Source organism: Clytia hemisphaerica, unplaced genomic scaffold, assembly GCF_902728285.1.
Source record: "Clytia hemisphaerica strain Z4C2 unplaced genomic scaffold, Clytia hemisphaerica genome assembly, whole genome shotgun sequence".
NCBI lineage: Eukaryota > Metazoa > Cnidaria > Hydrozoa > Leptothecata > Clytiidae > Clytia > Clytia hemisphaerica.
In genome coordinates this window covers 960,499-981,532 of record NW_027104561.1, presented here as the reverse complement: position 1 = coordinate 981,532, position 21,034 = coordinate 960,499, and the positions used below count along the sequence as shown (strand labels likewise).

At 35.6% G+C, this 21,034-nt stretch overlaps 1 protein-coding gene across 1 annotated transcript; it reads left to right on the top strand.

Moving 5' to 3' along the window:
- The first annotated feature begins 18,985 nt into the window (after positions 1–18,985).
- On the top strand, positions 18,986–20,661 carry LOC136823242 (probable ATP-dependent DNA helicase RecS). The gene is made up of 4 exons (XM_067079423.1): positions 18,986–19,280; positions 19,543–19,689; positions 19,995–20,258; positions 20,612–20,661. The coding sequence occupies exons 1-4, from the start codon at positions 18,986–18,988 to the stop codon at positions 20,659–20,661; spliced, it is 756 nt and encodes a 251-aa protein (XP_066935524.1).
- The last annotated feature ends 373 nt before the right edge of the window (positions 20,662–21,034 follow it).

The following is a 21,034-nucleotide window of genomic DNA, read 5'->3' as shown; positions in this document are numbered from 1 at the left end:
ATTTCAGAAGTTTTATCAGCATTTTAAAATTTCGAGTGTTAAGCGATTTATGTTGGTTTTTATGTCATGTTTATCATAATAAAGTCATCAACCCTGATCTAGACAATCTATGACCCTAAGAATTTGCACAAGTACTTTCAATCAGATTTCATTAAAAGTCTGAAAGTTTCAAATCCTTTCAAATATTTTCTCAGAATTATACACAAAAGAACATCAACGTGGTAGATTCTACCCCGTAACATATTCTTGGGTTTTGTTTGTCAACTATTTATTAGATGTAGCTCCTCTAGTGATAGTCCTTCTCTAGTTGCAATATTCTGACCAAAAAAATATATATTATTCGAAAACAATTTTACAGGATATCAGGTTTCGATTAGGGTTGCCGGTTGAAAGGAAACCATTTTTTAAAGACTGGCATAATTCTACTAGCACGAAAAATAACAATAAAAAATCTTGTTCAAAACTTACCAGTTGTCAAAGAAAATCGATGTGGTATTTTCAACATAAACAACAACAATAAGTGTAGTATAAAACAAGCCATTGTTTTTGTTTTATATTATCTATCTAGATAGTTGAATAAAGATATACAAAAATACAATTAATTGGCGATGTCACTAGAATATTGACCGGATTCGAGCAATTTAGAACAATTTTTTAATTGAAAAAATACGGAAAATAACCTTTACGAATTATTCATCTGACGTTTTTAGGCCATTTGTCATACAGACTAAAGAAACGGAGGTTAAATTCTGGTATGGTTTACAACACAGCATAATTTCAAAATCTCGCTTATTTGGGGGAAAATTGTTTAATGCATTACATTGTACGGCGTTTTGGTATTCTCCAAATATTAGAATATAAAAAACGAAAGCTGGATAATGGAAGTATCGAAAGTGCCAAGTATTTTTCTGAATTTTGAAAATTGAAAAAATGAGAAATTTCATAAATTTCAAGCTTTGAAAAATGAAAGATTACCTAAATTTGCAATTCAGTCAAATTTGACGACAAGTCCTTGTATCAAAAGTGCCAAAGCAATTATTGATGATTTCAAACTGTAGTTTTTATGCTTTTTTTCATTGCGTCGAAATTTGAAAATTAAATGTATGAACTTAGTTGAAGTATCCTGATGTTAGGGTAAGTTCATGCTTTGTTCTTGTAGTATTCCCTTAAGCAGAGTTAACGATATGATTGATGGGATCAAAATCGAGAACAAATCATCCTCAATTAAACTCTCCTATGAAAGTCACATCGTATTCACATTTGCTTAAAATGGTTTAATAGATAATGTTTTAGTCAAAAACGGAGCCTTAAATGTTACCATAACCATGTTACCATAGGGTAAGAGAGTTTTATTGTCCTGGAATTTAGGGTAGGGCAGGATTTCTAAACGTGTGTCAATTTCTCAAAGAATACAATCACACCCCTGTGTCACAGACCCGTTGGACCCCCCACCCCGGTGGAAAAATAGACCAAAAAATCGTCCCCGGTGGAAAAAATATCCTACAATTTCAACCCCACTGCGAAACTAATCTATGATTTTATCCCCATTGAAAACTGAATGTAAAAAATTGCACTCCAAAACCATCCCAACTGGAATTTTCGAGCTGGAAACAATAGATTTTCTATCCCCATTGGCATTTTGATAGAAATATTCATCCCCACTGAGAAAAAAAGTTCTTACGGGCCACTGAGACAGGGGTGTACAATCGATCCATGATCACTGGGTATTGTGAATATTGTAACTTCCTTAAATTTCATAGAATGCTACAAATTACAAAGGACATGGCGACTAAACATTTGTTAACTACATGGTTTCAACAGTACGAGTTTCGCAGACAGAAAAATCGCAACGTAGTGGTCAAGTAAACAGTAAAGACATTTAAAGTGCTATATTTAAACTTTAAGAAACTATCAAAGATTTTGCTTCGATTAAAAAAAATCATTGAGTTGGCACTTTTGATACAAAGATTGGAGTCTGGACATTTTCCAAACCCCCAAAATTTCAAAATCATGAAAAGCTCTCAAATTTCATTTTTCAAAATTTGAAATTTATAATATTTCTCACTTTTTCAAATTTCAAAATTTAGAAAAATACTTGGCACTTTCAATACTTCCATTCTGGATATTGTTTGTTGAACAATTTTTGAACAATTTTGACGTCTAGCAGTTAGTCACACTAGCTTCCCGCCAAAATGCGTATCAAAGATTAATGCTGCGAAAGCGCTATATCGTTTACTTGACTCTCAAGCAGAAAAATGTGCCGCAAAACTTCTAAACGGATTCATGAACAAATAACCCGGCGCTTTTTAATGAAATTAACATTTCAAAAACTTTGAGAAATTGCCTAAAATTTGAGCCATAGATGAAAAAATTTGAGCCAAGCCAACCTTTAAAGCTAATTTGAAGATCAACTTCCCAAGAAAAAAATCTACGGGGGAGGTGGAACTCACCTAGATCCGCGCACCGCCGGATAGGCTATTTCCCGGAAATTTTGCTGGACCTCAAACAATGACCCATTTACATGTGCAGATTTGTTTTTACTTTAGCGTATAAACTAGGCCTTAAAAATCGAAGCGCTGTCTCGGGAATTGAATGACAAATTTTGGCTAATTTTGGTTGGTTGATTTTGGCTGCTGCACGTTTTATTTTGTTTCAAACTTTCAAGTTTTAATTAATTGTCTTGCGAATTTGATTCAGGTAACTCTCATCCTTGTTGTTGCAAATACATCCTGTAGATGACTGATGTTGTTTTTTCTGAAAGCTAGATTTCCTAGTGTGACTAACTGTTTTTGACGTCTAGGGGGTCTGTATTTTTTGCTTTTCATTTTTCGATGTCAGTTTTATCATTTTGTTATGTTTTTGATTATACAGTCCTATACATGGTTGTCTTGAATATCTTGAGTTTCACAAAAACATGTTTTTTTGAAAACGTTTGTCGGTAGGAGTAAAAAAAAGGCGAAACTTTTGCACAATTACCAGGAAATGAAAAGAACACGTAGGGACACAGCAATGTTTTTGCTATTGAAAGTTAGCCCTATTTATCAGTAACAGATTGGCAAAGTTTCGTTTGAATTCCATAAACCGTTTAGAGGTTAGATATAATTTAGTAAACACAATTGACGTCAAAAAATATCGCCATTTTTGCATTCTGGTCCGTAAAATAGACACCTACAAGAAAATTTCGGACAGCAAACAAGTAAATTCAGAAACTTCAGACATAAGTGCTATATGATGATATATGTTTGCACGTGCCTCTACGACTGTCATAGTTGACCTCCCCCAGCTCCCGGACTAATACCATCGCATAAAATTTTCATTTTCCAACTATTCAATCGAACACATCGCCTGCCAATTCAGTAATACTAATTTCTGATGCTCGAAAGCTTTCCAGAAGAATGACATGATTGCTCACCCTACTTCCATAATTCAAATGATAGCATACATTTAAATAACATTCCTCATCAACAAATTGCATTCCTTATCAAATCAAACTCATCCCATCCTAACTAAGTAGTTAATTCCTAACTCTATGTTATTATGCGATTATGACGTTGTAAGTTCTTAGTTGGGAGGATGAAGTAAAAGTCAAGTATAGAAATTGAATGTTTAAACCAGAAATATGTTAGGTGACAAATTTTTCAAAATATTTTTTACCCCCTAACTTCGAAAGGCTCGTCGAGCAGCAAAGCATTTAAACATAGTATAATAAAGCCGCGGCTGGAATGTTTACACCATTGTCTTTATAATTAATTGCTGTTTCTATTTCGGCGGTGGTTACACGTAGCATGGGTGAAATTCACCCCGGGGTGAAATAAAAAAAGATTTCACCCCGGGGTGAAATTCACTACGGTCTATAAAGAAAACACTGTTTCTGTATACACGTATTTAGGCGGGGTGAAATCGTTTTTAGGCGGGTTGAACTCACCCCGGGGTTGATTTCACCCCGGTCCTGAGGACCGGAGTGAAAATTTTTTTGAGGATTTTTTTTGCAAATTTTTGCAGATTTTTACATGTATACACAATTTCTTTTTCACCCCGGGTTGAAAAAAAAAGTGCGTCTGTTTTTGTTTTATTTTGCAATCCTGAAAGTTGTTTCGTGCAAAAGTGCTCGCGAGCAAAGTTGATGCTGAGGCTCTTTTAGCCCAGAGATACCAGAAAACAAGGGACTGTCAAACTCTTAACTCAAACGTAGACGATGACATCTTTGCTTTGCAATGTTTTTTGAAAGAATAGCCTCCATCTGCAATCTCTCAAACTCTCGTTTTTGGGCCAACAGTTTTACAATTAAAACTGAATGAATTTGCATTGGCAGAAGGCTAAGCGATAATATTGTGGTGATACTAGAAATTAACATCAATAAGCTTTTTCTATCAAGAGGAGCTATCTTTCCTGCTCGCGTGTGAGAGACGAAAGAGTTTTTCAACGCTACTCGGTGTTGTGTACTGATAAAATCTAAAAGTTATGCATAATTTTAACTTATTTTCACCCCGGCAATAAGTTAAAATTTTCACCCCGGATTGAGAAAAAGGGTTTTCACCCAGCCTTTCGCCGACGTGTATCCTAAAATGATTTTCACCCCGGGGTGAATTATTTTTCCATTTCACCCCGGGGTGAATTTCACCACGGCTACGTGTAACCACCGCCGAAGAACGCCAAGGGGCGCAAAATTTGTATTTAAGAGCAGGATTTATGGGTGCTTTTTCACTACGCTAGATAGATAAGTGGTTCTCATCAACGGTCCTTTTCATAAATTTCTAAGGGTTGTAAAAAATACACAATGAAGATTCCTGCTTAACATCAGATTTTGATCGCTTTATATTAACATTCCAGATTTAACGTCGAAAATTGGTCATTAAACCGCGATATATTTTACTTTCAATCCAGCGTTTGTGTTAAAACCACACGGGTCACGCGTTCAGGATGAGAAATAAGTGTCTTAATTTTCAATCCAGGAGTCTCGTGTCTAGCCTTTTGGGTTTGGAAGTCAATGGGATAAACAGCATTACTCTAAACACATTTTATCAGCCTTTGTGTAAATCCTAGAGTAAAAGAGAGTTGAATTGGTTGATATCTGGTTCAAAAACCTTTACATGACGCTGAACCCATTATATCATTACCATGTCAAGTAACAGAAATAATATAGGAATCAATGTTGTGTTATTTGGATCAAAATGAGTAAAGTTATTAAAAATGTTACACTTTAAACTTATCACGGTGCTTTTCTTTAGGTACCGGAGACTGGGAACTAGCAACCAGTCTCCAAAGGGCGCTGTTTTTTAATTAAAATACAAAGTTTGCCTGACAAGCATCATTTTTGTGCGCCCGACATGTGCATCCGACAGAAAAAATTGTTCTGTTGTATGGAGGAATAAAAACTCTGCCTTAACTTTAGGTAATTCAATTTTCCTTTTGGAGAAATGACGAGTCATAATTCTAATTCAGTTCAAAAGTTCAAGTTCGTAGGCCTAGTACTTTCGATAGAATTAGGATTTGCCCTCAAAAATTTTGAAGTCCATTTTCTATCGCGTGCGTCCGACCATGGAGGTATAAAGAAAGACAGGAGAAGTATGCTATTGTAACCAAGCTCGCCCTACGATTAAAAAAGTTACGATGTATGCATGCTCATAATCTCATATATCGTGCATTTTTAATGAGCTCTTTTATCCATAGGTTAAATCTTATTGGCTCATTTAAGCTTTAGAAATTAGATGAGACGAGATTCATTGTTTCTGACATCAGTGTAAGAAAATATTTGGACTAAAAAAAGGCCTGTAAACTTGGCAATCCTTCATCAAATGATAAGATTTTTCGATCAATGTTTTCTTTCAGGTGAACTCTATTGCTTGATACTTTCCTCCAAAATTCTCCAGCGACTTTATGTCTACAAATTGAGTCTGAAATCGTGTGTGCTTATAAAGAACTTTTCATTTTCTGGCTTGAGAAAATATCTTTTCAAAACAAAATTGAACGGATAGCGAAATGGAACATAAATTTGTTTCGTGGACGAAGTTTTATCTAATTTTCGTATATTAAAAGGCTAGAATCTTCAATACTGATTATTAGAATGTTCAGAGCAAACTTGAGTTCTACTAAAAAGTCTTATTTCATCGGGCGAGCTTAGAATTTCTTTTGATACATTTTATAAAAGAAATCAAAAGACTTTAACGACCAATTACTGACACATTTAACTCCTGTTTTCTTTATACCTCTATGGTCCGACAGACTTGAATTTGACTTAACTGAAAAAAGCTTTAAAAAGCTTGATTCTTGGAAAGTTCGCTATTAAAAAGAACCCATTAGTCCTTATTTATAATAATAAGCTTTGAACCTAACTCATAACTAATTTTTATTCAACTCTGTCAGAAGTATCGATTGTGCATCCGACAGAATTTTCAATTAAAAAACAGCGCCAAAGGCGGATTGAGTTTACTAGGGCTCTCTATATCTCTACCCGTGACACTCTCCCCCACTCGAAAATATCTTTTTCTATTCAACCAGAAATAATACCTTCTTACGTCACGTAATAATAGTCCCTATTAGCGTATATCATTATCTCAATCATAGTCCATTTAAACAGTCTATATATAAGCCTTATCACGTTATCTCAATCAGGCTTTATCATAAAAGTTTTTCATACGCAAGTCACTACGTACCAAATGACAGCTAATAATTAACATATCATTAACGATTCACTTTATCTAAATATTAGAGAAGACACTGTTTTTCATACCAAAACGTTTAAGATTATTGGAGTAACTTTCGATTATCTCTTGATGTTTGAATCGCATACTAGTTTGAAAATATCCGTCCAGAATGAGCACATATTTCAGTTTAGAAAAAAGAAACGCTTAATGAATGCTTTATTTTCACTTCAATAGTTTTCCGCAATGCATATGTCATAATTATTACTTTTCATTTTCTTTGACATTTGGACGAGTTGTAATCCCACTATTCAATGCGGCTCAATTAAATATACGTTCAAGCTGTTATACATATTTTGTCGGGACAAGCTGGAGTTTTTACAAGCTCTCGTTTGATTTGGTTGGTCGTTGACCTGTAATAAAACAATTTTGTTACTTTTTCTAAAGAACGCGTCATCTCTATTACTTCAAATAACCAATTAGTGAAGTCTCTTGTAAAAACTCCAGCCCATCCCGTTTTGTCAAATGATGCAATTAACATGCAAAAGAGACTAACGCAAAGGTTGATGGGATTAAAACTCGTACAAACATCGAGGGTGTTTTTACATTGACGGCTTAAGCTAGCAGGATTAATGTAACTTTTGATAAAACAATGAATAGCCCAAACTATTTATAAAATTTTTGGATAAAAAGAGAAGATTGCACGTTAATTTTTATCTTATTAAAAAATTATTATCATTTAAATTATTAATTAGGAGAAAAACCGTTAAATCTTTTGTATTTTGCTCGATGGCATGTATGAGAGAAAAAAGAGCGAGGATAAGCAGATCAAGCGAACGCTTCTAAAAAAGGACAGACCTATCTGTAGACTGGGAATCCAGTCGTTTATAACGTTTTTGTTGAAAGCGGGAAATTTTTATGTCGGGATATGGTTAAAATATTCATCATCAGAAAAGAATTTTCACGTTATGGACTGATCGTTTTACGAATTTGTCTCTTTGTAAGTAATATAAAGGGAAAACAATCATGTATGTGAAGGTTATGATTAACGCGGGATAAGCGATAGGTATTGCTTCGTTGAAAGGCCCAGGCAGATTCCGACCACGATAAGCTTGGATAGCGGAAAATAAGTGTTGAATAATGATTAATAGGATTTGAGCATTAATATGAAATCCGGTATTACAGTCGATGGAAATCTCATATTTGGAATGGTCTATATTTGGTAAAGCTTGTGGTGTTCTGACAAAAATTGTCCATAGTAATACACCACTTTCAATTAACATGAACGATATGACGATTAGAAATTCCATCAGTGCTGATTTTTTCTTTTGCGTGCTTGATATAACAATCTTAGCATTGAAAGCTGCTAGGATTTTCTGTGATTTGATTAATATAAAAATGGCTGGATAGGTGCAAAATATTAATGTCATTACTGGACGCGAATAACAAATGACTGTTGTTGGTTCGCCAATAAACAACATAGGGAGTAAGATGAATTGGCAACACGATGTCAAAAGATGTAGAAGACAGTGTCCGATATTAGACGCTCTCACAAGTGGAGTCGCCTTGAAATAAAGAAGTAAAGCAATGGTTAACAGGGAAAATCCCAAACCAGCTACACTTAAACCAATGGTTATTAAGGCACTCATGTGGTGAAATTGAATGTAATCTTTTGTATACGGATCGTAGCAACCTGTTCTGTCTTTTGTTGAAAAAGTCATTTCTGGACATTGTTGGCAACTATTGTTTGATGCCATAAATATCGATTTGAAATGTCTTTCTGGGCATGCACGGCAGCTATGACCGTATCGACTGATCCAACTTTCCGATTGGTTAATGTACCCAAAGTAGGGCTCTTCACCAGCTGAGCAAACCAGACGAGTACACATCATGGTACTATATCTCCAAGTAATTATCCTATCCATCTCGTCAAAATATTTTATTTCGAAACCGCCTGTAAATTTGCTGTGAATTTCAGAAAAGGCTCTTTCTCCATTCTTATAAAATTTGAACCGTCTCAAAGTTGATTTTTTGAAACCTTCAAAAGACATCCATTTGAAGACGCCAACATCTAGTCTCATGTAGATATGTACTAGTAATCGTATGTTTTGTCGTGCAATTAACGATTAATCACTCGTAACAAAGGGTAATCGTCAGTAAATAATCATTAGTAAATCATAGTTTTTTTGTAAACATTCGAAAACCTCCTTTTTTTCTTTTGTTTAAAAAGAAAACATTGCAGTGTAATTTTTCTTTGTTTTCAATTAAAAGAAGCTATTGTAACGTAAAATTTCTTTGCTCTTTTTTATATCGAAGAAAAAAATGACCAAAATGAACTTAGCGTCATATTGGTAGCGTCATATTCAGATTCGTAGCGTCATATTCACCTTCAAATCGAAAGTGCTATCAAAAAGTGTTCTGGCCAACTTGGATCAAACTGTATGTGTTCCAATTATAGAACGGACGGATGCCACACCCATTGGTGACCTTTTAAAGAAAAAATGAAGTTTATAGCTATTTCCGTTCCTGAGATCAGATGCGGAACGTACTACATGGTGAAGTTTCTTAAAGTGTGGAAAAGTGGAATTCTAGTGTTCTGGCCAATTTGTTTCGAACTGTATGGGTTCCAATTATAGAACGGACGGATGCCACACCCATTGGTGACCTTTTAAAGAAAAAATGAACTTTATAGCTATTTTCGTTCCTGAGATCGGATGCGGAACGTACTACATGGTGAAGTTTCTGAAAGTGTGGAAAAGTGGAATTCTAGTGTTCTGGCCAATTTGTTTCGAACTGTATGGGTTCCAATTATAGAACGGACGGATGCCACACCCATTGGTGACCTTTTAAAGAAAAAATGAAGTTTATAACTATTTCCGTTCCTGAGATCGTATGCGGAACGTACTACATGGTGAAGTTTCCGAAAGTGTGGAAAAGTGGAATTCTAGTGTTCTGGCCAATTTGTTTCGAACTGTATGGGTTCCAATTATACAACGGACGGATGCCACACCCATTGGTGACCTTTTAAAGAAAAANCCAGTCTGTAAATGGGGGGTGGACGACACAGAATTTAAGTTAAAATGATTTTTGAAAAACTTAGGATTTCTAAGACATTTTCTGAAAAATGAGAAAAACATGGAATTTCCAATGCCTCCTCTAAAAAAGTGTAATTTACAAAAGTATTTAAACTTTAAGAAGGAACCAGACCTATGTGATCGATCCTATAGATCATCGGGATAAGTTGATGACAGATCGATATGTGATTGATGGATCACTTTTCGATCCGGATAGGAGATTGATAAAGGATTCAGCCTTAAAAAAGTCTTGAGTATCGATCCTTTGCTGATTATTTATTGAGCTAGTATAAGTAGTTCAATCGAGTATATCGATTGTAAATCGATAGAGCTCGATCTTTAGAAAGAATCGATAAAATCAATATGCTCGATAAAAGGTCGATCGATGATAGATCGATGCATAATCGATAATTAATCATAAGTTTATAAAATCTTGAGTATCGATCTTTGATCGATCTCCTATCCGTATCAATAAGTAATTCATCAATCACATCTCGATCTGTCATCGAGCTGTCCCGATGATAGATCCTATTGAGCGCAGGTGTCTGGAAGGAAATTCCAAAGGCCCTAATTTTTGCGAAAAACTATGTCGTATCGTCCGCAGGGGTAAAGATGAAGAAGTTTAAATAAAAAGGTCGAAGTGCGAAAAAGTTGAACATGTGCTTGTAAAGTTGGATGCATGTAAACAAACTTTTCTTGTTCCTCACTTTGAGTCTTTTCATGTTTGTCTGCGAGTGAGGTATAAATCTATTTTGACGGCCAGAAAAAACCAACATACATTTCAAAAATTAATCCTTATTGTTCATGGTACTTGGAAACAGGAGAGATGTTGCCACAACACAGTTGAATGACAAAAAAAATTAAACAGAAATTGTCTACAAGCATCCTTCTTCTTTCTCGATAAGACTTTGAAAGGAAGTTTCGCAGAAAAACAACCACGTTGTTGAGAGCTAGCCTGGGCATAGGCTGATTTGATTATAAATAACGAACATTGTGGTCTGAACGTAAAATCTAAGTTCTAAACCAAACTGTTAGTCTTTCCCGAACAAAAAATACAGCGTGAAGCTGTAGATCTCAATTATTGTTTTATCTATCTGTTCAAGCCTCTCCATTATAGCCAAACAGCCTGGATGGTTTTTAAATATTTCCTATCTATATAGGAAATATTTGTTAAAACGGTAATTTTTCTTCTCCTTTTTCTCCTTCTCCTTCTCCAAGTCTAACGCTCGGTTTTGGTCAATTTCGTGAGTTTGTACATGAGTCTCTTTTTAAATCAAGCTCCGGCGGTAAAAACAGAAATATGTTCTTTTTTCGAGGCAGAAGACGTCATTTCTTCGAGAAACGTCTGTGGTAAATATCCGTACGGTGCTCTATTCTCCTTGGCGATCGGGCAACGTCGCCCGTTTCAGAAGCGTATTGTTGATCGGACCATACTGCTTTGTTTCTAACTGTCAAAACAAAGATGGCAGAAAATAGACAACAACTTTTGATGATACAATCTTGGTCTTGGAAAAACAGGACATTTTATCAACTTTCACAACAAACTAACTTCAATTTTGTTTGTATATTTACATAAATCGTACGAAGGCAAGTGAATGTGAATAAATCTGACCCCCATCTGACCATGTTATACCTGAAAAATTACATACTTGCAATATGAAAAAAGTTTGCACCCAACGAATGCAATGGCCAATGCCGACAATGCAACAATGCAACAATGGGAATGGTTGATGAACTGGTTTTAGCTAAAAATTTAAACATGGAGCAAAATTGACTGGTTAATGATTGAATTTCCCTGTTTTTTTTTATCTACAACAATGAATTAACTGCTGGGGTTAGTGACAGTTAGTGAAAACTCGTTGCGGTTATAAATTTCAAATTTTAAAGCTGATAACCGGATCCGGAACACCACTGCCCCAATATGAAGAATGTTATGTTATACTTCTTAAAAGGTTTATTGCATTGAATATGGATGTAAGTAGTTTGAAATCACCACCAAAATGAACTTAGCGTCATATTGGTAGCGTCATATTCAGATTCGTAGCGTCATATTCACTTTCAAATCGAAAGTGCTATCAAAAAGTGTTCTGGCCAACTCGGATCAAACTGTATGTGTTCCAATTATAGAACGGACGGATGCCACACCCATTGGTGACCTTTTAAAGAAAAAATGAAGTTTATAACTATTTCCGTTCCTGAGATCGGATGCGGAACGTACTACATGGTGAAGTTCCGAAATTGTGGAAAAAGTGGAATTCTAGGTTTGGCCAATTTGAATCAAAACTCTATGTGTTCCAAATATAGAACGGACGGATGCCACACCCATTGGTGACTTTTAAGAAAAAATGAAGTTTATAGCTATTTCCGTTCCTGAGATCGGATGCGGAACATACTACATGGTGAAGTTTCCGAAAGTGTGGAAAAGTGGAACTCTAGTGTTCTGGCCAATTTGGATCAAACTGTATGTGTTCCAATTATAGAACGGACGGATGCCACACCCATTGGTGACCTTTTAAAGAAAGAATGAAGTTCATAGCTATTTCTGTTCCTGAGATCGGATGCGGAACGTACTACATGGTGAAGTTTCCGAAATTGTGGAAAAGTGGAATTCTAGTGTTCTGGCCAATTTGAATCAAACTCTATGTGTTCCAATTATAAAACGGACGGATGCCACACCCATTGGTGACCTTTTAAGAAAAAAATGAAGTTTAATAGCTATTTCCGTCCTGAGATCGGATGCGGAACATTACTACATGGTGTGAAGTTTCCGAAAGTTGGAAAAGTGGGAACTCTAGTGTTCTGGCCAATTTGGATCAAACATGTGTTCCAATTATAGAACGGACGGATGCCACACCCATTGGTGACCTTTAAAGAAAAGAATGAGTTTCATAGTATTTCTGTTCCGAGATCGGATGCGGAACGTACTACATGGTGAGTTTCCGAAATGTGGGAAAAGTGGAATTCTAGTGTTTCTGGCCAATTTGAATCAAACTGTATGTGTTCCAATTATAGAACGGACGGATGCCACACCCATTGTGACCTTTAAAGAAAAAATGAAGTTATGCTATTTCCGTTCCTGAGATCGGATGCGGAACATACTACATGGTGAAGTTTCCGAAAGTGTGGAAAAGTGGAACTCTAGTGTTCTGGCCAATTTGGATCAAACTGTATGTGTTCCAATTATAGAACGGACGGATACCACACCCATTGGTGACCTTTAAAGAAAAAAAAATGAAGTTCATAGCTATTTCCGTTCCTGAGATCGGATGCGAACGTACTACATGGTGAAGTTTCCGAAATGTGGAAAAAGTGGAATTCTAGTGTTCTGGCCAATTTGGATCAAACTGTATGTGTTCCAATTATAGAACGGACGGATGCCACACCCATTGGTGACCTTTTAAAGAAAAAATGAAGTTTATAGCTATTTCCGTTCCTGAGATCGGATGCGGAACGTAATACATGGTGAAGTTTCCGAAAGTGTGGAAAAGTGGAATTCTAGTGTTCTGGCCAATTTGGAAACAAAACTGATGGTTTCCAATTATAGCAGGACGGAGCCACACCCATTGGTGACCTTTTAAAGAAAAAATGAAGTTTATAGCTATTTCCGTTCCTGAGATCGGATGCGGAACGTACTCTATGGTGAAGCTTCCGAAAGTGTGGAAAAATGGAATTCTAGTGTTCTGGCCAATTTGGATCAAACTGTATGTGTTCCAATTATAGAACGGACGAATGCCACACCCATTGGTGACTTTTTAAAGAAAAAATGAAGTTTATAGCTATTTCCGTTCCTGAGATCGGATGCGGAACGTACTACATGGTGAAGTTTCCGAAATTGTGGAAAAGTGGAATTCTAGTGTTCTGGCCAATTTGAATCAAACTGTATGTGTTCCAATTATAGAACGGACGGATTCCACACCCATTGGTGACCTTTTAAAGAAAGAATGAAGTTCATAGCTATTTCCGTTCCTGAGATCGGATGCGGAACGTACTACATGGTGAAGTTTCCGAAATTGTGGAAAAGTGGAATTCTAGTGTTCTGGCCAATTTGAATCAAACTGTATGTGTTCCAATTATAGAACGGACGGATGCCACACCCATTGGCGATCTTTTAAAGAAAAAATGAAATTTATAGCTATTTCCGTTTCTGAGATCGGATGCGGAACGTACTACATGGTGAAGTTTCCGAAAGTGTGGAAAAGAGGAATTCTAGTGTTCTGGCCAATTTGGTTCGAATGGCATACCACGCCGAACCATACAATTCGTGGTATGACGAAATTCTTTTGTTTCAGGCCAAATTATTTGTAAACTTTAGGGGCTTATATTTTGGGGAGACCTCATTTATACCAAAAGATACCTATATTTTCTTGTTCAGAATTTTCTAGCGATTCTAATGACATAACGGTATCATGACCGCATAATTAGATTAAAAGCTAAAGTGCACGAAAATAAGAAATCAAATCTGTCTTTGATGAATTTCTATCAAATTTTTTAGAACTAATTTGGTATCATTGTGATGAGAATTTTTCAGACTACAAGTTAGTGTAAAATTTTTTACTGGATACTGAAAGTTTAAAAAGTAATGGATCAAAAACGAAAAACATAAAACCATTTTTATAAACACAGCATATAGGAACCAGCCCTCTTCGCATGGCGAGCCGTTGTTGAACTTTTTGTAACGACCAAATTAAAGCTAAAACAAAAGAGTTTTCAATAGACACGATCAGAACACTTCGGGTAATCAAAGAAGCATATTTTCTATTCCATCCCATTTCTTTGACTTATCTGGAATCAAATTATCGCTGACTATGGGTGCTTTTTCACTACGCTAGATAGATAAATGGTTCTCATCATTGGTCCTTTTCATAAATTTCTAAGGGTTGTAAAAAATATACAATGAAGATTCGTGCTTAACATCAGATTTTGATCGCTTCATATTAAAATTTCAGATTTAACGTCGAAAATTGGTCATTAAACCTTTTGTTCTCCAAGAGAGGGGTAGAGCTCTCTTGGCTTAATGACCAATTAAACCAAAGATACACCGATAATAAATTGTTTGCAATAAAATAGCATTCAGAGCATCAACATTTATCAGCAGTGAAATGTTTTGGTTTTTGCATAAAATGAAAGAACTGCCTCCACTGCTGGAGAACTGTTTTTAAAAACGAATGACTTATAATTACTTTCAATTAAATTTTGTCAACCATGCTACAATTAACTCCAAATTCAAAGGGTCGTAAACGCTTTGACAACTGTTTTGGGAGTCAGTAATATTTTCCTATCAATTTTTTTGTTTCAGCTAATCGATTCTCGCCACACAGTCTCAATGAAAAAGCACCATATGCTAGCTTAAAATACCTGTTAGAGGCGATTTCCGGCTGGACAAGGGTGGGTGGGTTCGGAAACTGGGGTGGTGGATGACTTAAACTTTCTAATGATTAGTTTTGAGTGGTCGAAATTACAGGAAGTAAAAAACGTTATCTCAAATAAAAAGGGTACAGTAGCCCTTTGCTCCTTTAGCAAATTCGACCTAACTGAAAAATTAATCTCCTCGTTCGTTGTCATAGGTGTCTCTTTATGAACAGTCTGAATTGATCAAAGAAAATTTCTGTTTTTGTTACAGACTGAATAAACTAGGAATACTTTGTAAAAAGCATAATGATATCAGTACCCGTTTGATTTTGGATAAGATGAATTTTGTAATTAAGGATTAGAGTTTAACTCTGGTGGAAACCCGAAATTAAGGTCATCCCACCACTCCGTTCATTTTTATGCAAGTTTTCTTACATTTTAAGACACTATTCTTAAAAGACATTTATTTTTCGGGGAGGAAGGCTATTTTCTGCATGAACTAAAAGGGCTCTGTTGAATTCGACTTTTGCAGATGAAGTTGGGGAGGGTGTGAGAAATAGGCCAAATATATGCACGTGTCTTTTATGGAGGGTCCAGCTCTCTTGGTAGAAAAAAATTTATAAACAAAGAACAATTAGTTGAAAATTGCCTTTCATTAATTTCTTTTTGATTGATTACTATCTCGTCAGGAAGCTTACATACCTATGGATATGTACCGTGAATAGCACAGGTCAAAATCATATTTTGACGTTGTGCCGACGAATCGAGATTATATTCAGCGCGCAATTAACGAAGACAAAACCATGACGACCATCCAAGATCTTGGATGAAGTTCAAAGTTGATATTTTTATTCCCGTCGTTGAAAACACAACTTAAAAAAGTCATCAATGCTTTGTAAAAAGAGTCAGTGATAGAGAATCATAACATACAGGGTGTCCCTAATTAAAGTATCGAGTTTGAACATGCGATTGAGTAGAAAAGTTTGTGTGTGTTATCGCTAAAATATAAGACCGTTCTCCATCACACAGGCTTATTACAAAAGGTAGTTACAACGTATAAATTAATTGTAATGACAAAGAAAAAAGAGGGAGAGCTTAAAATTCAATTTTGTGAACACGCACATAAAACTTTCTACTCATAGTTGTGTTTCGACTCGATACTTTAATTAGGGACACCCTGTAGAGTCTGTCTATTATTTTGATTCAATTAAAGTGACATTTCCATAATTAAAAGTTTAGTAATTACTGTTACACATTTGGGGATCATGTAAAAGATTTCTTTTGAAAGAAACTCATTTCAATTACACTTGGAGGTTTCTGGGGAATTCGTAAATAGTAAACTGCATACTGATACAGTCTGCTAGATATTAATATGATAATATTTGCTCTTCATCTTTGATTTTTTTCTACAGTGATTAGATTGACACATGCGCGATAAAATTTCTTTTATTGGTCTTCAGAGGTTAATATATTCTTTGAAAACTTAACCTCTGATACTCAGGGTAATGGATATGGTCTTTAATGTATTCTTTTAATTTTTGTATTATTCATTCTTATTTTTACAGCAATCATTTTTCTTTTGTTTTCATAATTATTATATTCAAAACAAAATAATATTCTTCGTTTTCTTGTATTCCTTTTTGTTCTTCATTTGCCTACTCAAAAATCAAAAAAACTGTCACAGAGTTAATAAAATAGACAATAATGGAAATTGACATGGTAGTGCATTGCAAGTGAATTGATTCATTACAATCACAAACATTCGATACTGCATATACGCTTAAAGTAATTTATCAATATTGTTTCATTCTGTTTCAACCGATTGCGATATTCTATATTTGCTCATTGGAAACATAAAATTTTATGATTTTCAGCATCTCTATCGTAAATCAACTGTCGCACTCAGCCACCAACCGACCATTGACAATAGTAAAATACAGTAACAATTCTTATCGCGATTTCTACGATTCCACTGTGACTTCTTTCGACCTATGTATCCAGACTTGACGTCGATCTTCGAACACTAGAATTCCACTTTTCCACACTTTCGGAAACTTCACCATGTAGTACGTTCCGCATCCGATCTCAGGAACGGAAATAGCTATAAACTTCATTTTTTCTTTAAAAGGTCACCGATGGGTGTGGCATCCGTCCGTTCTATAATTGAAACCCATACAGTTCGAAACAAATTGGCCAAAACACTAGAATTCCACTTTTCCACACTTTCGGAAACTTCCCCATGTAGTACGTTCCGCATCCGATCTCAGGAACGGAAAAGGAAATAGCTATAAACTTCATTTTTTCTTTAAAAGGTCACCAATGGGTGTGGCATCCGTCCGTTTTATAATTGGAACACATACAGTTTGATCCAAATTGGCCAGAACACTAGAGTTCCACTTTTCCACACTTTCGGAAACTTCACCATGTAGTATGTTCCGCATCCGATCTCAGGAACGGAAATAGCTATAAACTTCATTTTTTCTTTAAAAGGTCACCAATGGGTGTGGCATCCGTCCGTTCTATAATTGGAACACATACAGTTTGATTCAAATTGGCCAGAACACTAGAATTCCACTTTTCCACAATTTCGGAAACTTCACCATGTAGTACGTTCCGCATCCGATCTCAGGAACGGAAACAGCTATAAACTTCATTTTTTCTTTAAAAGGTCACCAATGGGTGTGGCATCCGTCCGTTCTATAATTGGAACACATACAGTTTGATCCAAGTTGGCCAGAACACTTTTTGATAGCACTTTCGATTTGAAAGTGAATATGACGCTACGAATCTGAATATGACGCCAACAATATGACGCTAAGTTCATTTTGGTGAAATCACCTCACATGTGCAATTAAAATTTTTCTTGAACTTGGAGATTTTCTTCCCCACGTGCATTTTAAAACGTGGAAACTTTTGTCGTGAATTTGGAGATTTTCTTACCGTCAACTGCTCCAATTTGGGACTATCTGACAAAACATGGGACGGTAATTTGGCCACCATTTCACCGAACCTCCAAAGTCATTTGATTTTGATTAATGAACGGCGTATTAAAAAATGGCAAAATAATGGAGTGTTTGACGTCACTCGCGCGGCAAGTTACACACGCGTTATTTGTTAATCCCATCGGCGGGTGATAGGTGGTGGTTAGGCAGCGGGCGTTCTCTAATTCTCCAATCGGCGCTATCAGTGAAAGTTATCGTGACGTGTTATGAAAGTATGATTGATAAACTTGGTGGAGTTATCAAAACAAATTTGTTGTCAAAGAGATTTAACAAGTTAGTGAAAATACAGACCAGATATCAAACAGTCCCATGTTTCGACCAATCGTCCCAAGTTAAAGCAGTTGACGGTACTCAACCTCGTACCCAGGGCGATAAGCTTTCTGATATTAGATAGGACGCTTAGGCCCTGGTTTGGGCCTCTTCAACGTCCAATCAGATCACGCCATTTTTGGCGGGAAATATGTCGAGTTGATAGATGAAAAATAGCCGTTAAATATCCATAAGCCAAAACAACTTTCGATTTAGCAGTAAGAAGTTCAGCGGATCCGTTTTCTGGGTTTGTAAAAAGTGCCGCTGACATGTTTTGTTGGCTGATGAAGGATGGTGTGTTTTGCTTTTTCAGATGGTAAATATCTGGCGTCAGTGAAAAAAAAAGAAAATAGGACTCTTTCATCTTCTACTTTTAGAACTATAACTTGTTGTTGTTCATGACGTTTTTGTACAGAAAGAAACATACATATGCATCTGTCTGTCTGACATTTATATTTAGGAGAAATATTTTATTCTACACAGGCAGACAGCACAGGCAGCAGACAGGTCTAGTTTTAATATATATAGTTTTATAAAAGACTATAAAAGAAGGAAGGGTTTCAAAGTTATATATTAGAGTTGATTTCAGTAGATCAAGGAAGTGAGAGGAATGGAGAAATCAACTGCTGTTTTCAAAAAGCTTGGTTCAGTGCTTTCATCCCAAGCTGAATGTTCATCATTTGCCAACTTTTGTTTCAAAGCCAAGCAGATACAGTGTTTTGAGTACATACTCGGGGGTCATGATGTTATTGCTGTTCTTCCAACAGGTTATGGTAAATCACTCATCTTTCACTTGCTACCTTGGATTTTGCCTCAAAAGCAACCTAATCAGTCCAATATTGTGCTTGTTGTTTGCCCTCTTTCATCAATTATTCGTGATCAAGTCTCTTTACTTTCTGAGAAAGGTATCAGGGCAGAGATGCTTCCAAACTCATTGATAGACAAACCAGATGATGTTTCACTATCATTGTTTCCAAAGACTGAAAATGGAAAGACTGAATCTAATCTAAGGGTCAGGGTTTATTACACTTATCAGACATTGTGAAATCTGGAGAACTTGATATTTTGTTTGGTCATCCAGAAGCCTTTCTAAGTGCTGAAGGAAGACAGCTCTTAAAATCTGACATATTCAAAGAACGTGTGTTGTTGCTTGTGCCATTGATGAAGCTCATTGCGTTGAAATTTGGGGAAAAGAGTTTCGTACAGATTTCAGTGAGTTGGCAGTCCTCAGATCATTGATTCCTGAATTAAAGTTCATTGCTGTAACTGCAACTGCTACAAAAAAACAAACAAAAACTTTTGCTCAAACTTTATGTATGAAAAATTTAAAAGTTGTCTGTGTTAGTCCTAACCGCCCAAACATATTTTTATCGATAGTGGAAAGAAAAACCATCATTGTATGGCTTTGATGGTGTCACCGAAATTTTAGAACCGATAGCCAAAAAATTTGTTGCATCTGAAGGAAAATTTTCCAATGACAATAATTTATATGAGGCTTGATTTCTGTGGAAAAGCATATAAGCTTTTTGATAGAATTTTGACTGAAAAACAGTATGTAGGTAAAGAAATATCATGTAAAGCCAGACTCTTCAACCAGTTTCATTCACCATCACCTCCAGCAGAGAAAGTCTTCATCTTAGAAGAAATTAAACAGCAACATTCTAGAATTAGGGTTCTATTTGCCACCACTGCATTAGGGATGGGTGTAGATGCTCCTAATATAGCTCATGTTATGCATATTGGACCTCCATCGTCAATGGAAGCATACACACAAGAGATTGGGAGAGCTGGACGGACAAAATGTGACTCTTGGGCAACACTATTTTATAATAATAATGATATTGCTCCAAATACGCATACTCAAAAATCAATGCGAGATTATTGTTTGGCAAAGGGATGCTTGAGAAAGGAATTGACAAATTATTTTGATTTTCAATGCCCTAAGCAAAAAAGATGTTGTTCGAATTGCGATGATGAAAATAATTCTTTTACATATTTTTCCATATTGGAAAATAGAAAAAGGCAGCTGGGTCAGTCAATGATGGACATTTTGAAACAAGAACTGGATGATTGTTTAAAAAAAGTATGAAGACAAGATCAAAAATGACTTTTATTTTGACATTCCATTACCAGAGGAACCAGGAGGAGTTGCAAGTAAATCTGAAAGGATAGCTGAAAGTGTAGCAGATATTGTAGATGAAATGAGTCTACTATACAATTTTGATGTTTTTCATAGCGACTGCAGAAAAGAACTCTTTTCAATTATTGACAAATATGCTCCAATAGCAACATGATAATTTTGTATTTTTTTTTCAGTAAGAGTTCCCCAAATTCTGCTTTTCTGATATGTTGTTGATATTTTAAGTATAAGTATTAAGACCAGTATAACCTTAAGGTAAAATGTAAGATTGAGCTATAGGGTGAGACTAATTTAATTTATTGTTCTATGGGCAGATGGTAAAACAATATGGGTCGGTCCATAGGGATAATAACAATAATAATTCTAAATTCAAGGGTCAGAGAAAATCTAAAGAAAAGTTTCTCCCTGTTTTTAACCTTAATTTTGATTACCGAAAAATTTAAGTCTAAATGTCTAAGACGTTGATTAATTGGGTTAATTGATTTATAAATTGGAGTTATAAACATTTGTTCAGAAGTT